Source organism: Manacus vitellinus, unplaced genomic scaffold, assembly GCF_001715985.3.
Source record: "Manacus vitellinus isolate BGI_N305 unplaced genomic scaffold, ASM171598v3 scaffold_0_pilon, whole genome shotgun sequence".
In the NCBI taxonomy this organism is placed as follows: Eukaryota; Metazoa; Chordata; class Aves; order Passeriformes; family Pipridae; genus Manacus; species Manacus vitellinus.
Genome location: NW_021938789.1, coordinates 57452164 through 57471291, shown reverse-complemented (window position 1 = coordinate 57471291; position 19128 = coordinate 57452164). Strand labels below are relative to the sequence as shown.

Sequence of the window (19128 nt, the reverse complement as noted above, 5' to 3'; positions counted from 1 at the left end):
CAGGCAAAGGCAAACAGTTACAGTAATATCTCATTCTCAAAGGTGCATGAATTGATTCTGAAATTCCACAAGAGTCTGCTTTCATAATATTGCTTATAACTAGTTAGAATATTTATACATGAGTTTTTAAAAAGTCTCTGACACATTCAGTGTTTGCTGTTTCAGCTTTTGTTGTCACCAGTGTGCACTAAGTGCTGTCCTGCTTATATGTTGCTACTAGTTTATGTTGTTAGATATTTTTAAGATGTCTTCTCTGTCATTTAAGATCTTATAATAAAAAAATGTAACATAGATCTGTTTCCTGAAGAAAATTTGGTAATTTCTAATACCTTGTAATTTCTTATTTGTATTGTATTCTTTGCTTTCTCACCTCAACTGCTAACAAGCATATGTGCTAAATGCCTTTCATTTAATAATCACTAGTTAAATAATTAGAAATAGGTCAGGAGCTGAGATATGAGTAGATGTGCAAACTTTTTAATGTCAAATGTGTTTGACTCAAAAAGACAATTGACAAGGAAAAGGCGAGATAAAGAAATGCACTCATATCTTTTTTCACTTTTAAATGGGAGAAAGATGGTATAGAGATGCCAGGTCACTTACAACAACACAGTCCTCTCCTTTGTTGGAAATTTAATGTGGATCTCCTTTTTCTTTAAAAGAGTCTCTTCTCATAGGCTACTTTGCTTTAAATAAAAGTCCTATTGCTGTGCTTGAGTGTGCAATAGCAATGCTTGTAAATAATATTTATTGGCTTACTGACAATCCCTATTCTGCACATTAATAATTCACTTTTCCCACTCCTTTTTGCTAGTTGGGTTCCTGCTGACATACCACATGCAGTGACGCTGGCTGCACAGCTCAAACCTCTTTCCCTCTTAGACACTCCTGAACTGGTGAATAAACTGCCTGAGTGTTTATGGATAGTCCTCCCTCAGCAATATACTGAATAAAGTCCTCTCTTGCTTCCTTGCTGCGTTGTTGCCTAGGGGAGAAAGTTGCTCCCTATGTCATCTTTTTCTTTTAAAAGTCTGCTGGTCTTATCAGCAAATTTGCAGATGATCACTTTATATATAGTTTGACATTTCTGTTACACAGATAACATCATTTGCCATGTGAAGATGCTATTTGAATTTATTCTTAAAGTGAACTAGTACATGTTGGGCCACTGTGTTGCTGTTTATTTTCCATTTTGTGCAATGGAAGTGGCCCAAGATGTGCTGCCAAGTAGAGGGGTTTTCTTTTGGCTTCTGTAGGATTGGGTTTTTTTGCCCTGTTAACTTGCCTTGCTGCATTCTGTAAACACTGTCTTGTCTTCTTGTTGCAACTCTCATCCTTTTGCTCCTTCTCAGAGGGAAAATTACATTGTTTCATAGAATCACAGAATGGTTTGGGTTGGAAAGGACCTTAAAGGTCATGTAGTTTCAACCACCTGCCATGGGCAGGGACACCTTCCACTAGACCAGTTGATCAAAGCCCCATCCAACCTGGCCTTGAACACTTCAGGGATGGGACTTCCAGAAGTCCATGATGCCCTTAGTGTGGATACAGCCTTATAGTTTATGCTGACTTTGCTCTAGAGAGGTATTAGAATATTCTTTTGTGGCTGTGGTTATAGTCTATCTGACTGTAATTTGCATAATTTTAATCTAGTAGATTAAAAGACAGTAAAATATTTTTCTGGAATCATCTTTTGGTGGTGCCTTGAGAAGGCAGCATTGCATACATCAAAGTTTTGCCTCCCCTGCATGTTGGTGTGTGTGGCAGTGCACGTGTGCACATACAAATGTAATTGCAATCCAATTAAATGTAGAAATGTAGGAATTGCTCTGTTTGTTTGTCACATTGCTCTTTACTTAAGTGGCCTAATGAAGTGAATTATTTTAAATGGCTTACAAACTTTAGAAATATTTTTCCAAGACGGGAAACTATTTTTATTTCCATATCACTGTGGTTTTTAATTGTTTTGCATGCGTTGATTGGCAATTAAAATGTAGTTAAAAGACTTGAGACCCTCATGTTCTGGGTTGCCCTGTTGGTTTACTATCTTCAGGTGAAGCTACTTGTTTGTAGATGAAGATTTTTATGAGATAGAAGTGCTATGAAAATGTGGTCACTTCATATAATGTGAGAGAACTATTCTTGATTTTCAGTGAAACTTGAGTGCACTAACATTTTTTAAATCAGATGCTGTTTCTCATTTTCAGAAGAAAGGTATTCACTGGCAAGAGGGTGCTGAGCACTGTAGTCTAGAAAAGTATTTGTAGTCTTAAGTGATTTTTTTAAAATTATTTTGTGACAGGTGTATCTCAAATTTTATGTTTTCTATCCCAAAGGCAATCATTCTTCCTGCTGTCACAAAGAATCTCCTCCCGTGCAGCACGATAGGGATGACAAAACTCATTTCAGTCTCAATTTAAGTTTAATTCCAAGGTGAAACTTGCAATGAGGCAATAATGAAGTTGAACACACAGTTTAGATTATTTCCTGCATGCTTATACAAATGCTCAGACACAGTACAAGTATTTTCCATACATGATTCTGCTGAGACTGTTTGTCTCTTGAGCAGATGAAAAACTGAAATTTTCTGCTCTGCTTGTTGTTATAGTTGGTATAGCAAGACCATTTGGAGTTCAGCTTTTAGGTTTGAATCAGAACTACCTAAATACATACCCAAAAGAAGAAAAGACGATCATTGTGACTACCACAATGAGATAATTTTAGGAAATAATGAGTTGATAAAGCAAAGAGACCGATCCTCTGAAACAAAGAATGATCAAAGAAATTAAAACCATTCTGAAAGCAAAACTCTAACGTGTTTTAGAATCCCAGCTGTGCAGTGCAGTGAGTACTGTGCTGATAACATCCACCATCTTTTCTAAAATACTGGCTTGTGCTCCATGTGTTTAATACACTCATGGACAGACAGGCTTTACCTGAAATAAATAATAAATAAAAGAGAAATAGCTCTAGCAAAGAACTACACCTGCAAACAGTGACTGGAAATTTGCCATCAGAGGTCTCTGGTGAGCCCTGTCCCATCCCCTGCTCCAGGCAGTCACAGCAGCTGTATGACAAGCCCAGAATGGAATGCAGATCTTTATGGTGCTGTGATCGGTCCTTCCTGGCCGCTCTGTTGCCACTGACAGTCCACACCAAGAGTTAAATTGAAAAGCACCCTCTCCCAGTGCATTCAGCTTTTCTAGGTGAGCTGAGGTATCAAACCTTCCCAAATGTGGCTTTCTGTAGTGTGGATCTCACCCATCTCTGTGGGAATGTGCCACCAGATGGGATAATGAGCCCACACTGAGGTAGCAGAAGTCAAAAGACCTTTTTTTAGGCAGGACCAATCCCTGATATTACTGCGGGCTGCTTTATGCAAATACTACAGCTTCATTATCACTGCACTACAAAATGCATTAGGCATTCTATTTCCATTGTAAATGAAGCCATGTATTACCTCAATAGCTACTTTTGAAGCTCTCTGCAACCTAAAACAGAGATGTTAAAATTAGTGGAACTATATGAATCCCCTCTGAATTGTAATCCTTGAATAGAGTACGAATTTTTAAAATTATTATTAATTATTTAATAATTAATTTTTTAATTATAAGGTTTATTAAATAAAATACATATTACAATGGAGAGAAAACAGTCAAGTGGTCTTATATGGCAAAAATAAAAACTTGAAACTTGCTATCCATACTCCACTGGGAATGGAATGCCAAAAGAGAAGTAAAAGACATTTAATCTTGTTGCAAAGCTTAATGTTCTGTACCACATTGTAATGTAGCCCAAACCAGACAATTGCTTGCTCATAAATCTTTTTTTTTTGTTATTATTTTATTCACATTATAGAGAAAAATCAAGACTGGCCTTCAAAAATACTCTGTTGTCAAGTGAGCTTGAAAGTTTATGTTGTCTGCCTTCATGTTCAACCATATTTATGGTGATGGAGAGAAAATCTGAGGCTTGTGTGGTTCATTTTTTAAGCAATGCAGTGGCAGTGCAAGTACAGGCTGGAGATCATAAAGCTCTGTGAAGATGGGGGAAAAAAACCATTGGGCAATTAGCCATTGGAGAATTTTTTTTTTCAAAGCCTGTTGAATTCAGTGCAACATTTACACTCTTATAATCAAGCTGTTCCTATCATAAAACTTTAGATACCTATCATATGAATGCCGAATTAAGGATTCATGTTCCCAGTACTCTCCTGGGGGGGATGGTCAGCTGCCTGATTTAGAGGCTCTGAATCATCCTGGGGATGTTCTGTAGATGTGTGGAAAGCCTGGGCTGCTAAATTTGGCACCCAGTGACTTGCTGCTCTGGGTTAGGAAGTATAAGATGTGTTGCCTTTTGAAGGAGTTGGATCAGCTCTTGGAAGTGTATTCTGTAGTTAACCTAGTAAACAGCTGAAGGTAAAATGAAGGGAGGAGGGCAAAACTTAGCACTACGAAGATTTTGCTGGCATCAGCACACTACCTGTTCTGCTTTTAAACATAAACTTGTCACTAGACACTAATTGATTTTTTTTATCGTAAGGTCAAGGAAGCCAGAAGTTATTGAAACAAAGAAATGTATAGGAAGTTAAAAGGGCACTGTTAAATTGCTGTTTAAACTTCAGCTGCTACAATATATGGGCTGCTTTCTTTGTCTGCTTAGTTGGTGTGATGCAATAACTACTGCATGCTTTGAAATAAAGGGTAAAAGTCTACTTTTGTTACTTTCCTTTTTTATATAGAGAGCAGTAGCCATTGAGCAATGTAATTATAGTGCCCTTGCCATAAATTTCTGTTTATTTTTGTTTATAAACTTTTTAATTTGATAACTTTTCTGGACAAAGGTACTTCAGTTTACATAATTTTGACAACACTGAATTCTGCAAATATTTAGCCATTTTAAGTAGATAGATATGTAGAAGTTGTTTTTTCAAAACCTGTTTCAGTAAATGTTGCTCTAATTTTTCCACCACTGTGAGTTGATGTATTTATTTTTGAAAAAGAACTTATTTATAGTCAGTATTCCTTAGTAACAATATGCAGCTAATTGTTTGAGTGAATGAGATGAAGCTTTATTTAGAAAGTATGTCCTCTTTAGGGAAGCAAATGATTGGTAGATAGCTCTTTCCTTGTCCTCAGGCTGTTTGTTACTCCTTCAGTTGTTAATTATTCTGTACTTAAGAAAACCATTATTTTTCCCCTGAAATTTCAATTATCTGTGAGCAATTCCAGTTTAGGATGAATTATCATATTTTACATTTTCTACAGCATTTCTGCACGTGTTTCATTACTGTGTACCATACCTGGGAAAATGTCATTTATTATTTCATGCACCAAAACATACTGTCTGCATTGATGTACACACTTGTCTGACAAGTGCAGTTGCTGGTCTGCACTCACATGCCTTTGGTTTTGTTTGAGTCTCAGATCTGCCATCATTAAGGATTCACACGAGGAGCAAAAGCAAGGAAATTTAGTTCAGGGCATTTTTGCTACTTGTTTACTTTAATCACACTGTAAAAGACTAGGAAGGGTATTATTAACCATGTGGTACATAAACAGTCCCAAGCCAACACCCCCATGTGGATATCAATGAGATAACAAGAGACACCTGTAGCTTGGCAGTGATAATTTTTTTAAATTGCTTTTGCTGTTTAATTGCAGCTCTCATGTTTTCTTGATTTTATTTAAGCTGGCAGCAGCAGAGCATTAATAGCATATTATAGAGTTTATTTTTAACAAACACAGAATTAAATGCTAATAAAAAGAGACAAGCATGATTCCAGAATGCTTCCCATGCATAGACTAGGCTCCAATGAGATGATGTGAAGTTGATTTAGTTTTTAATAAAGGTTAATTGAGAGTAAAGCTATGAGAATGGTTGAGATCTTTTAAAAAAAGAACATTGAATACCTGTCCATATTTATTTGTGTTCCTGGAAGAGGATAATTTAAGCAGTTAAAAAGTCTTGGTCTCTGCTGTGCTCTTACTGCACTGTGCAATAAATGTATTCTAAAGAGGGAAATTGTTTAGTTACTAGAAGCCTGTAAGTGCTGTCCAACAGCCACAGAAATGCAGCATTAACTAAAAAACAAGGAGAGCAGCAGCCTGCTCAGACTTTTTTTGTATGGTGGCTGTGCTTTTTTATAGTCCATTGACCATGAGCAAGTCCTAGAGAGGACTGTGAGTGCTGACACTTCTTACCTACCTGGAAATGCAGTATCATTCCCAAGTTAATGTGGGATGACTGTGGTTACAACATAATTGAAGGATATTGCCATTTATTAGAAGTTAAAAAGGAAGCAGAATTCCTTACGGCCTGACATTCTAACAGGAATTTGGGAAGGATGAAATGTTTCTAATTAACAACCTGTGTGCACTGTAGATTTTCGTATGAGCCTCTGGCTCAAACACCTGAGGCATGTGAACAAGTGTTCCTGTTTTTCCTAGTGAAAACATGAGCAGAAACATGAGTGATACCAGGATATACTGTGAGTCAGACTTGACTGTGTTGAGAACTGAAATTCTTATAAAGAGAGTGTAAAATTGGAGGTGCTGAAATTGCCTGCAGCACAATCTCATTCAATGTTGTGTTCTAAGAACACTGAAGTTATTTCCAAAGACAGGGGGGTTCTGCAAAATTGGAGCAATGTTTATCTAAAATGGAAGCACCATGAGATGATGAAACAATGAAATGTTTCTTAAACTGTTTTCCTTCCAGCATGGAAGATAACTAGTGAACATAATAGAGTAGAAAAATGTACTGTAGAAAGGGATAACTCTCCACTATCTCAGTGAGGGAAGATTTATACACTTGCTACCTTCTGTGTCTCATCCTGGGGAGGGAGGGAGGGAAGGAAGGAAGGAAGGAAATACTTCAATATTGCTACTGGCTTGCTGCTTCTTCAAGTTTTCCACAAAATCATGGAAGTTTCCAATTTTGTTTGGAAAAATGTTTTGTATTTTTTATAGTAAAACACCCTCTTTTCCCAATTACAGGCATTCTTAAAATAGCATGCCTTCTGCTTGCAAGTGATTGCTGTTACCACCATTAGTGGAAAGCCCCCTTGCTGTACTGCTTTGCAGTTGCATCAATAGCTTGCTGAACGTATTCTTAGGAACATTTATACTTAGAATATCTGTGTCCCAGTGACTCCAAAGTTTAGGGAATTGGTGGACTTCTGTAGATATTCCCAAGGCATTGTAGCGGTAACTCTGGTGAGAACATTTCCTCACCACTGATTGTGTATTAGAGACAACACAGTCTACAATACAGAGAAAAATGATAAAAAAGAATAAAAATGGTATGTATCTGATTGTTCAATCCAGATCAGGAAGTAAATTGGCACTTGGCTCATCATTAAGTGATACTGACAGTGTAGTGAACTCCTCTCCTGTTCAGGGAGTCCTGACCATAGTTCATAGAGCCTATTCTGAGAGCTGCACCTTTGGCAAACTGTGAATTACTGTGGCTGCACTGAGCAAAAACCATGTCCTTCAGTTCTTTCTAACAGTAAGAAAGACGTAGCATTATTATAGAGAGAAAGATATTTGCACCTGTGCTATAATTTATTTACTCCTTGCTGCTGGCAAAGACTTAATGATGCAGGAGGTAAACAGATGGCTTATTGAATCTTTAGTCTTTAGTGGTCTCAAATCTTCCAAAAGTCATTTTTTCCTGATATTAGGGGCAAAGCAGTGTGGGATTTCATCTCTTCACTCTCTCCATCAGTGCAGTCCTCTTTTTGCTTAAAAATTGACAGTCTGTGCTAATATTCTCTCTCTGAGATATGATGAACTTACTAAGAAATCTGCAGTAGCATTCAACTAAAAAATTTCCTTGCAAAGAGAAGAAGCTTGTATTCAAATATATTGTTTATAAGATTTCAGCTTCAGTCCTCCTTGGTACTTGGGAAAGAAGAGTGCTTCCTCCTGAGAACAGGCTCCAAAAACTTTGGTGGTCTTCTAAATAGATACTAAAACAAAACAAGTAAAGACAAAACAGTCATATCCTTTCTCTTAATTTCCCATAGAAAGGGTTTGTTCCTCAAAGTCTCTACATACTACCCATTAACAGAATGCATTCAAGGCACTTCATAAGAATTTTAGCCAGTCTTGTCATTTGCTCTGAGGGAAGGATGGAAAACATGGTGTGTTTGGAATTCAAAAAGAATTTTGTTGGCATTTTGTAAGGTTCTCTTAAAATCAGTTTGCTAAAGAGAAGGTGGTTTATTGATTGGACTGTTGGGATGCAATCTCCAAGTTACTACAGTCTGCATCCCAATCAGTGCATTTTTGGTTAGCTGCCTACCTAACCTAAGTAGGACTGCATTTTTTGTTCCTGGTACCAGCTAAAATCAGATTTAGCTGCATTTTTTTTGTGATTGGGGAATCTACATGTGCACTAATTCCCCTTGTATAAATATACCCACATACTGCGTGTGGTACTGGTGCTCAAAGAACAACTGGGATCAGAACAGTCAGATCTCAAGCTGTTAATGTGTTTTTAAAAAATTGTATCAGTGTGTTTTTTGAAAGTAAGTAATGAACTGGCATTATTTAATTGAAATGGAATAGTAGTTTTCAGGTCTTGCCTGTGGTTTATGACTCACACATTGCTTAATCCCATGAAGAGATTATGTGTATTGGTGTCATTAATCAGAAGCAGTCACATTCCTCCTTTTGTATATCCCAAGCTGAAGCTGCAGGTTAAAACTAATGAGTTACAGCATTCCAGTTTATAGTTACTGCTGTTCAACACCTTCCTCACTTAAAATGACCCAAATTACAAATTTGCCATAGATTAAGCGATCCTTTGTTTACACCAACAGTTCCCTGACCCTAATTTCATCATCCTATCCACAGATTTGAATATCTAAAAATTAATGTCAGATTTTAAGCATCATTCTTCATGCGTGACTGTTTACTTGTACAGCAAGCCCTTTCTGTCTTTTAAATCAGCTTTGCCACTTGTCCTCACCATGGGGAAAAAGACTTAAAAAAAATCTTTGCCAAAAGAAAAGGGATGATTCATGAAGATTTTTTTTTTTTCATGGTCAACAGAGTGTATTTAAACCTGATTAGACATATGAAAGAGAGAATTTATCATGGGTTTCTGTTTCACTGTGCTGTGTGAGCTAAATGTATAATCACATCCTTAGTAAAAGTTCCTTGCTATGACAGAAACAGACTGGAAATCAATGTGACTCACTAACCAATTATACTATTCCATAACCTTATGGAAGGGAAATGTCATGGATATTCAGAATTTACCTGAAGGTAAAACCTGTGGTTTCTAGTTTGGTTGTTTTCCTGCACAGAGACATAGATCACATTTGCTTTAATGTTGGTTGTACACTGGACAAGCCTTGCAGGAGAAGTTTGTCAGGAAAGATTTTGCAGTTTTGTCCTGAGAATTTCCCATATATATGTAATCCTAATACTTTATAGAAGAGTGTCTAGGAAGATTATTAGAACTGTATTTTTTGATAGAAAGAGAAACCTTTGTAGAATTGACGTGTAATACTGCACAGCACTATTGGTAAATAGCAAAATGAAACAGCAAATCCTTTGCTTGGAGTATAATAGAGGTGAAAATCATGTTTTGAAAACCACTCAGCTCTCTTGATAGGTAAAGAATCTCTCCTGCAAACCCATCACTTCTCAGTTCTGAAGCTAATCTCTCACACAGTCAGGAGAATGACTTTGCAGGACTTGAAGCCTCTGCCCACACTTGTAAATTAAAAACCACTGGGGATAGATTGTAGAACATGATCTTAGGGATTTTATACAGTGAAATTATTAAATATTTCCTGGCCTGATTTTGGCAGATTTTAGTGCACTCTCAGGTGATTCCAGGACAATCTGGGAGTTGGCAGGACCAAGGGACTGTTCCCAGGTGATGGCATCTGGTTGTCCATTTTGGCAGATAAGGGGGGATATAGGCACATAAAGTCAACTTGATTTTGCTGTTCAGCTGCAGCGATGGGGAGTTGCTGAGGGTGGATTTAAACTGCTGATGTAGGTGTCTTAAACACACCAGTGATGAAAATGGATTCTGATTCTAACTGGATCTTATATATATATATATATATACACATATATATATATATATAATGTTTTCACTATATGAATTTCGTCAATGTTACTTTTTACCACATAGTTACTCTTAATGTTGGGGGGGGGAAACATTCTTGCAGCCATTCTGTATCAGTCACAAAGGAAAATATTAATTCTTCTGTGATCTGCAGAGATTTCTGAAGTGCTGGGATTAGCACTGGTAGAGATGTATCTTGTCAAATATGTTTTGATATTATGCATATGTTTTATGCATAGTAGATATAAACCTGGAAACTGCCCTTTCATGTATTCATCAGAACTAATTGTATGTTACAAAACATACAATATGTCTAAACATAGACAAACAGTAGGGGGTTTGCTCTGTGGTAGACCAACAACTTTGGGACAGAATGAACCAAACTGGAAATTTTTCTGGGTGTTTTTTTTTTTTTTTATTTTCAGATCTGTCTGAAATGCCATCTGAACAAATTAAAGATGTTTAACCTAGAGTTTAGTATTTCAGCATTTTTTCTTTGACTTTCTCTAATGTAGGACAATAATGAAACAGGAATTGCTTTCATAAACGAGAAGTCAAAATAGATTTCTCTTTGACCTTCCATCTTCTTGGTCTGAAACTATCAGGTACAATCTGATGTCCTGCACTGTTTTTTTCAGGAAATTTATTGTATGCCAAACAGTAATCAAGCACTAACTATGTTCTCTAATTTTGTTAAATAATAAAATACCTAACTTGGGAACTATTTTTGTTATTTTTAACTGTAATCGTGTGAACAAACAAATGGTGCTCTAATGTTTTGTCATTGCTTACTAGTAAAGAATAGGTAAGCATGTGTTTTTGTGGCTTTTTTTTTGAAGTATGGATATTTTCCTATTTTATCTCAGAATTAATTTGATGTCTTACTCTTAATCTAGAGAAGACATACAATAAATTGTGAGTACCTGGTTCTATCTGGAAGACTTCACAACTTTCAGGAAAGAGCAGGATTTCAGGGAGATGTTTCCATCGGCCAATGCTGGAGTGATTTGTGCTGTTCTGTTGCCTGCAGGTGCAGGGTGTGCCTCTCTTTCACTTTCCCTGGGAAATCCCAAAACAGCTAAGATGATAAAATAGGCTGGAAATTTGCACTTTCATGGTTATTTTGCCTTCAAGGAGAACACATAAGTAAGTAGCAGAGGGAAAGAGCAACTGTGTAAATAGAATTTTGACTTGAGCATTCCTTCCAAAGAAACCCTGTGTCAGTGTGATCACGTGAGACAATAGGGTCTTCCTGGATGTGGTTGTGTGGCTTTAAGACCAAGTGTCTCCTTGCCTCTTATGAAATCCTACTGCAAGATAGTGTGTTTATTAATCTGTTGCTTCTTACTGAACTATTGTGGCCCGTCCATAGCAGTGCTTAAAATCTGTACCCTGTCCACAGCTGAGCCTCCAGTAACCCTGCTGTTTCTGGCCACCTCTTCAAAATGGACAGAGTGAGAATCCATAGTAATAGTGGTATAGTTGTGAGCTCAAAAAACTGAGTTACTGTACATTATCTGTTTTTCAAGATCTAGGTGTCATCTCACCGTGACTACATCATGATTCTGCTCCTTGGTTAAAGTCAGTGGTCAAACCTCATGTTATGTGATGTGCTTTCCTTTTTATTTCCTAAATAATCCACCAGGAAAGTAATGTGTTATAACCAAACAAGGGAAACAAGAAAGGAGTAGGGAAATACAGAATGCCAAGCACAAGCTAAAAGAATAAGGAAAAAATTTGCAGTACAAAAGGTAAAACAGGAAGGGGGGGGGGTTAGTGTGACAATTTGATAAACAGATTACATTGTTTGGTTTGTTGGTATGTTTAAACAGGAGCTGTCTCCAAGTCACTGAATTCCTCAGTGTTCTTAGATCTGAGACTGCTCACTAGTTTCAGCAATACTGGTTGTGTTTTTTGAACCAAGATTATAGGATCACATAAGCAGCAAAAATTGATTTCTAGCATTTTTTGCTTTATTTAATACCATGTAGATTTGAGGAAAAAATTGTGAGTTATTTTCAACAACATGCATCAGAAAAAGAATAATTCTAAAGCTTGTTGATATAGAAAATTTCTCTGCTGGTCCCCTTCCTATATCTTCCATTTTGAAATAACACAAAAACATTTTTTTATTTTTTTACAAATTGTTGGAGGTTTTATTGTATCAACTTCATTTTTCAACATAAAATTTTATTGCCCAATATTCCTTTGTATGTTTTATCTGAGCTCTGCTCTCATACAGAAATCCTTTAGGACTAGGCTGAGACCTGTTTATTTCCTTCTGAATCATGTTTTATTCTTCTAGATGTTATAGTGCAGCAGCTTCGTAAAGGTTAGGAGATATTCACAAGGATCTCACCTTTTCTCTTTGGAAAAAGTTAAAGCTACCTTCTAGAACTGTAGTCCTGCACATTAAAATAGTTGATTTTTCTCTGAAGCGTTTCACTGAATCTCAGTAACATGTAAAATGTAGAAATAAAACTACTTTCACTCCAAAAACTTCTTTAGAGAAGCTGCTTTTTGAAAGTTATGGATTTGACTGTCTTGAAATGAAAACAATGGGTAAGTAAGCAAAGTTGTGTAGGATCGAGAACTGTTAAAACTCGTTTCTATTTGAAGAAACGTCTCTGCTGCTATTGTGGGATGGGATTCAAGAGAACTGTCTCACTTGTGCTGTTTTCCTATGTCAGCACTGGAGTTTGACAAGAAAAGCCCAGCAGGCCTAGAAACTGCTTGCTTGAGTCTGTCTGCCAAAAAAAGGGAAAGTTCCCATGAAGCACACATGCAGTAGGACATGAATGCAGACTGAAGTCAGCACGTGGGATCCTTGTCAATAGAAAGCTGCCTATCTGTTCTACCTGAAGAACTGTTTTAGAACACTTTACCTTTTCCTGTATCACTAATAACTGGAGCTGGAAAAGTTCTAACAAGAGAAGCATAACCTAAAGTGTGAAAATGCACCTCTTCCAAAAGTCTTGTACAGGGATGTCAGTGTGACATAATCAAAAGCCAGAATGTGCCCTTGTACGTATATTTGACTCTATAAGGACCTGAGAGGCTTTTTTCTTCACACCATTTTCATTGTCTCTGCTTCACTGCTTTGAGATTCAAACAATTTATCATCTGAATTTAAAACCAACAGAAAATACCTGCTGTTTTGCCTTTGTCTCATTTGATAGACATGCAGCATTATCCCAATAGGAGTTTAAGATGATAAAAGATGAAGTGAGATAGAAGGCAGGCTGAAATGGTTATATCATCATTAACTTAAAGCACCCTTGGCTTGTACGATGTATTTGTGCTGTGTTGTAATTCTCAAATGAACAATTTGAAAGTAAATGAATAAAAATAGTATGATAGGCTAGAGGGGTGTTCATGACTCCAGATGTTACAGACTTAGAAGCTTTCCTAAAATTATGTGTGTTTGTGAAATAAAGACTTCCTGCATATTTCATGAATCTTCTCCCTTCCCTTTGGTGTGAGTTCAGAGCTATTAGAGTGTGGTTTGTGATGGAGAGAACATCCAAAACTGTGGCTATAACTTCACACCCTAACATATAGAACTCTGTTCTGGTTGTGCTGTCTGTCAGAAGCCAAATCAATCCAGCTGACATGGCACCAGTGGGATTCACGCTGTTTGCAGCAAAACTTCCACAGGTTTGGATGAGCCAGGGGAAGCAACGTTGTGCTCCTGGCAGCTGGGTGTAGGGCCTTGCTTTGTTTAACTCTGTGCATTAGTCACTGGGGAGAACACTTTAGGAGGTGTGTTTGAAGACATTGTTACTGCAGTGCATTGAGAAATATTAGCAGAACTTAGCAAGGCATCTGACCATAATCAAATATCCTTCTTAAATTAAAAGCATGTTTAAGCTATTCTGCTCAGCCTGTTCCTAGGTAGCTAATAAGGGAGTTAGATCCTCTTGCTCTATTTTGAGGATGTCTTATTGAATCATGCATAGAATGATGTGACTAATTTGTGGAACAGAAGTCCCTGTGCATCAGCTGTTCACTGTCGTTTTCCTAGGGGGAAGATAGAACTTTTTATGTTAAGAAACACTGATCATTCTTTTCAGCATATCAAAAGAACAAATGTACTGTAGGCTTTCCTATTGAAAAAAAAAATCATAGAACAAGTGGCTTTTATCTGTATTTCCATCATTACACCTGCATAAATCTTACTGATGCTAATAGGACTCGTGGCAAGGTAGGTAGAAGACAGTCACGCTGTCAGTGAGATGTGGAGCACAACAGAACAAGGCACACCACAGAAGTAGGGGGGGGTTCATCCCTGTAGGGGCAACCTGTAAGTGTGTAACTCAGCCTGCTCAGAATAAACCACTGGCTTGCAAAGCTGAGGCTCTCCAGATTGACATACCCAATGGTGGTTAATGCAGTGGTTGTGCAAACTTAGTGAATGCTCAACTTTATTGCTGCCTAGATGGATTTTTCCAGAGGGAAAAAGAGTTTGGTCTTTGCATCCGCTCTGCCATAGGCACACATATGATGTCTGTAATGGAAGACACCCAGGGAACAAACCAAAAGCACCTGGACTCTGTGGTTGGGAAGGAAGGGATGGGACTGAGGCTTGAGGTAGAGCTCTCAGTTGTGGGCATGATGGGGGTAAGCTGAAACCAGCAGGCTTACCTTGAGGAGTAGGAAAGGGGTGAGTGTGCAGTGCAAAAGGATCAAAGAGGCAGACTTGTGGGATCCTGTAGAGATTATGAAGGAAAATCAGCAGGCAGCATGTTTTTCAAAGCACATAGAAATACATGATAAAGGAGAACATTAGCAGAGAGCAATACAACTGATCACAAATGGTAACATCATCACTGTGAGCAGAAGAGGAAAGAAAGTTCTGGGGGTGGACTCTAGGACAAAGGCATTGACTGAAGCAGTCTGATACAAAACACAGAATTATTTATTTCAGTGTTGACAAAGTCAGCATAACATGCAGTTAGATTAATTCCTTGACAGTTTCTGAGGGAATTTTGTCTACAATACAGTTTGAGTTTTGCCCAGGTTCTATCCACAAACACCTGAAATCTGCAGACCAAAAGCAGCAGACACGCCACCACCAGTAATTGCTTTGACCTAGGGGCAAATAATAGGGATTTTTATGTTTTATTTTGCTATTTAAAATAGTATGTGTTATCCTCTTTATTAGTGTAACATACAGATTGAATGTTCAAAGCAAAGAATGAAATTAAGAAATTATTACAGGATATTTGCTTAGAAAGGAAATTGTAAAGGCAGTTCTTGTACCTCTCTTGCTATCCAAACTCAAGGAATTCAACGTTACCTTGTAATACACAAGTCAGCAAAGCAGGCTTTCTATAAGATGAAGTAACTGCTGCTGTCTTCAATATACCCTTCTTTTTTTACCTGGGACTGTGAGATATTATCTTTACTTTCCTACAGCCTCTTTATGTCTGGCAGCATTTTCTTTCTTGAAAAAAAGAGCATACCTGGGACACGTGCTTCTGAAAAAGCACTGTGTGGTAATCTTATATATTTTGATCTTCTCAGGTCCACAGAGAAAAATGGCAAGTTATCTTTTCATCACAGGATATTCATAGCAAATGAAAAAACAAAGATTTTATCAGTCTTTACTGCCCAAAGGAAGTCTATAAGCAGGACTCCTGAGTTATGCAAGTACTGTTCAGAGGCACTGAGGTGGTGTAGTTGAAGTATGTGTAATTCTACTAGTAGAGAAGCTGCCAAGACTACAGTAGAAAAGATTGGCAGTGAAAGTATCCCTGCTGCTCTGGTAGGACAGTGACAGCACAACTTTGCTGTAAGCAGATTAGTTTCTCCCTGACTTGACTGAAGAGGTTACAAGTTAATTTACCCACAGGAATGTAAGTGCAAGCCTTTAAATGAAAAGAGCTGCTGTTGACTTCAGAACAGAGTCACCAGCACTGATGAATTTTTGAAGTCAATTTAAAACTATTTTAGAATAGCTGTTCATTCTTTCAAAAGAGAGTGTGTGCCCTTTTTATTTCTGCCAAAAAACTTCCTAATAGATAATGAAGCAGGACTGAAAAGCCTGTGAACACCACGGAGACACTATTTTTTGCATTGTGGCATATTCATGATCTTTTTTTCTTTGCTTCCTTAACTTTTTTTTTTCAACTTCCTAATTTTATTTCTGTTTGGTGTGTGTGTTCATTTTAGTGATAGTATAGTTCATCTCAAGTTATTTAATGTTAACTTGTGAATACTACTCTGAGGCTCCTAGCAGACTTAATATCATATTAGCCACCTAGTCATCATGCTTCCCGTGTCAGCTGGAGAACAAAATAAATATGTTGGAAGTACTTAGCATAAACCTATTTCTTCAAAATGGCTATGTAGTTTCACTTTGTCAAAATACCTACGTGTTGGCTTTCTTTGCTGTTTAAATGCTGTTCTATCTGTTCCTAACTTCCCCTGTTTAACAGCAGACAAACCCAGGGAGCACTGAATGAATCGGATGATCCCGAAACGGGCTGTCTAACTGATAACAAGCCAACTTCTCGACACTTCTATCCTGTCGCCTTGCTGCTTGTCAGCTCACACTTGCTGGTTGTGTGGCTTATTTTAAGTCTTGCTTTGCTATTAGCCAAATATCAATAAACTTCACTTGTGTTCCTTTCTTTTCTACAAACAGCAACAAACTAACTTTAGAAAGAGGAATTATGTTGTTAATATTTCTACAATCTCAGACCCCAAGGATTCATCTTTAAGATGCAAATGTCTGAAATGTACTGTGTTTTCGTTCTTTTTTTTCTTAACTCTGAGAAGTATACTATGCATTGAGTGAATTGGTTTGCTCTTTCTGTTCATGGTAAAGCTTTTCCCACTGTAATTAGCGCAAAGAAAAGCGCACTTACGATGCTGTCACTGTATAGAATATGTGGAATCCTGAATGCTTGAACCCCTCTTTCCAGAGTAATTAGTCTGACAAAAAAAAAAAAGTATTAAAAATGAATTTGCACAACACAAACTAACCCCTAGACAAATATGGCAGGGCGGTGGTTTGTGAGACTTAACTTTCATTGTGGTTTTTTTGTCGTTACTAGCTGATGGGATTGGTTTTGTTCAATGAATGATTATTACTTCGCCACAACTAACCCCTTTCTGTAGAGTAACTAAATGGAATAGCATCGGTTCTGTTTTGTAATGAAATTAACCTGTTTGTAATTGTTGCTTTAGTTGCTTTTGCTTTCGAGACACTTTTATATTCTTTTTAACAAAGTCCTGTTTATGTCTTGATGCACCACTTTGGCACTTGTGACTTTTGTACTGTATGTGAACGAACATCCTTCCTTTATAAAACAGAGAGGTGGATTGGGCTGTTTGAGAAGCCATTCTCTCTTTTTTTTTCTTTTTTCATTGCAAAGCTGAACATACAGGAAATGAAACAGAGATGAAACTTTCCTTCTCAAATCTCTAGGGCCAGACTTAATAAAATGCCTTATTCCTAGAATACGCATTTTTAGGGCAATGTATTCTCGCACATATATAGCAAACAAATTGAAAAAAAAAGTATGAAAAGATTTAAAAGTCAAATATATTTCTGGAATTAGAACAAAATGTATCATTAAAGTATTTAATTTTTTTTTTACTAAACTTTAAACCTCAAGGGCAAATATATTAGGGGGGATGGAAAATCTTTATCACCTATTTCTGAGGGCAATAACTGTACTGGGCCTGGCCTTGGATTTAATTTTGTAAGATGTATCATCACTTGTGGAAAACAAAAATGTAGAGTTGAATCTTTGTTATTTTTACTTCAACTGTTGCTGAAACTCTGCAATGAACAAATAAAGCATATTTATTTATTCTGTGTTTCATGAAGTTGTACTTTTTCCCCCTTTCACTAGAGAAGGATGCCGCATAGAGAATGTACTGAAGAATGTCAAATGCAGAAAGTATGCATTCAACATGATACAGCTGATGGCTTTCCCAAAGTACTACAGACCTCCAGAAGGGACATATGGAAAAGCTGACACCTAAGTTTAACAAAAGTGTAATCAGGAACATACATCATGCTAATTAGTGAATATAACAACCGTTGTTTATGACGTATTAATTGGCAATGTGTAACCAGTTGAGGTGTTATTTTTACCAGGTTTTATCATTTTACATTAAAATAACTCTGGTTAGTCGATATGAACTAAAATACCATGAAAAAGCAATGGACTGGATATTCTCAAAATCAAATATATTCAACTTATCTTTGTGAAGCTGAAGCTCAACATGACTCATAAGCCAGCTGGAAATAGTTTTTTGGGTTGTTTGATGAGGATTAAAAAAGGGAAATGGTGTTTGCTCTAGGAACTGAGGTTAGCAATCTGGAAGGTGGCATTCTGACTCCAAACCAAAACCTGATATTTGATTTAAGGGGTCTCTTACTGCTGGAAATGGTGTTTTCTGGAACCAGCAGAGCACTGAGGTCTTGATCACTAATTAAATCCTTCACAGAAATGTTTATGAAAGATGCTAATATCTGGGATAAATATAATTTTGGTAATTACATTTAGCTTCTTTACATAATATGTTTTTAGTAATTGCAACCTGTAATTTCAGTAATTCCATTCTGATTCCCTGCAGTTCATTTGGATGTGTCATTCTTGGCTTTCTGTACCACAGCCAAATACCACTTATTTCACTTTCAGATAAATCACACTGAAATCAAGGGGATTAATTCTACAAGTAAGGTGACCTGAATTTGACCTCCTATTTACTGTAAACCCTTAAAAGTAAACTTGCTTTAGTAGTAGGGAAAATTAGTTGTATATACAGGAGTTAATATATCTTGAGGCTATAAAAACATGTATGTTATTACAGAGCCTAAAATAAATTTTATAGTTATGAGTTAACTCCTGTATTAGGACTAGTTAACCGCTGCAGATGATTTATATCAGATTTGTAATGCTGCAGGTAGACACTCTAGGATGAAGAACCATCAGCTTTAAAAATTAGTGTTAATGCTCTGCCAGTTTGTGTTAGTCCTGAAATTTGTCTTGCAAAGAACATTCGTGTTTTCTA

General features: G+C 37.0%; 1 protein-coding gene across 2 annotated transcripts in view; it reads left to right on the top strand.

The window, feature by feature from the left end:
* The window catches only part of INPP4B (inositol polyphosphate-4-phosphatase type II B), a 268967-nt gene extending 250089 nt beyond the window's left edge, over positions 1 to 18878 (top strand). Inside the window, exon 26 of one of the 2 annotated variants that reach the window (XM_018074089.2) lies at positions 17961 to 18878. In XM_018074089.2, the coding sequence (XP_017929578.1) occupies positions 17961 to 18093 (133 nt within the window). In that variant the 3' untranslated portion in view covers positions 18094 to 18878. Of the gene's footprint in view, positions 1 to 16535; positions 16711 to 17960 lie in introns of those variants that run through there. The other variant, XM_018074095.2, reaches the window with a different exon arrangement.
* The last annotated feature ends 250 nt before the right edge of the window (positions 18879 to 19128 follow it).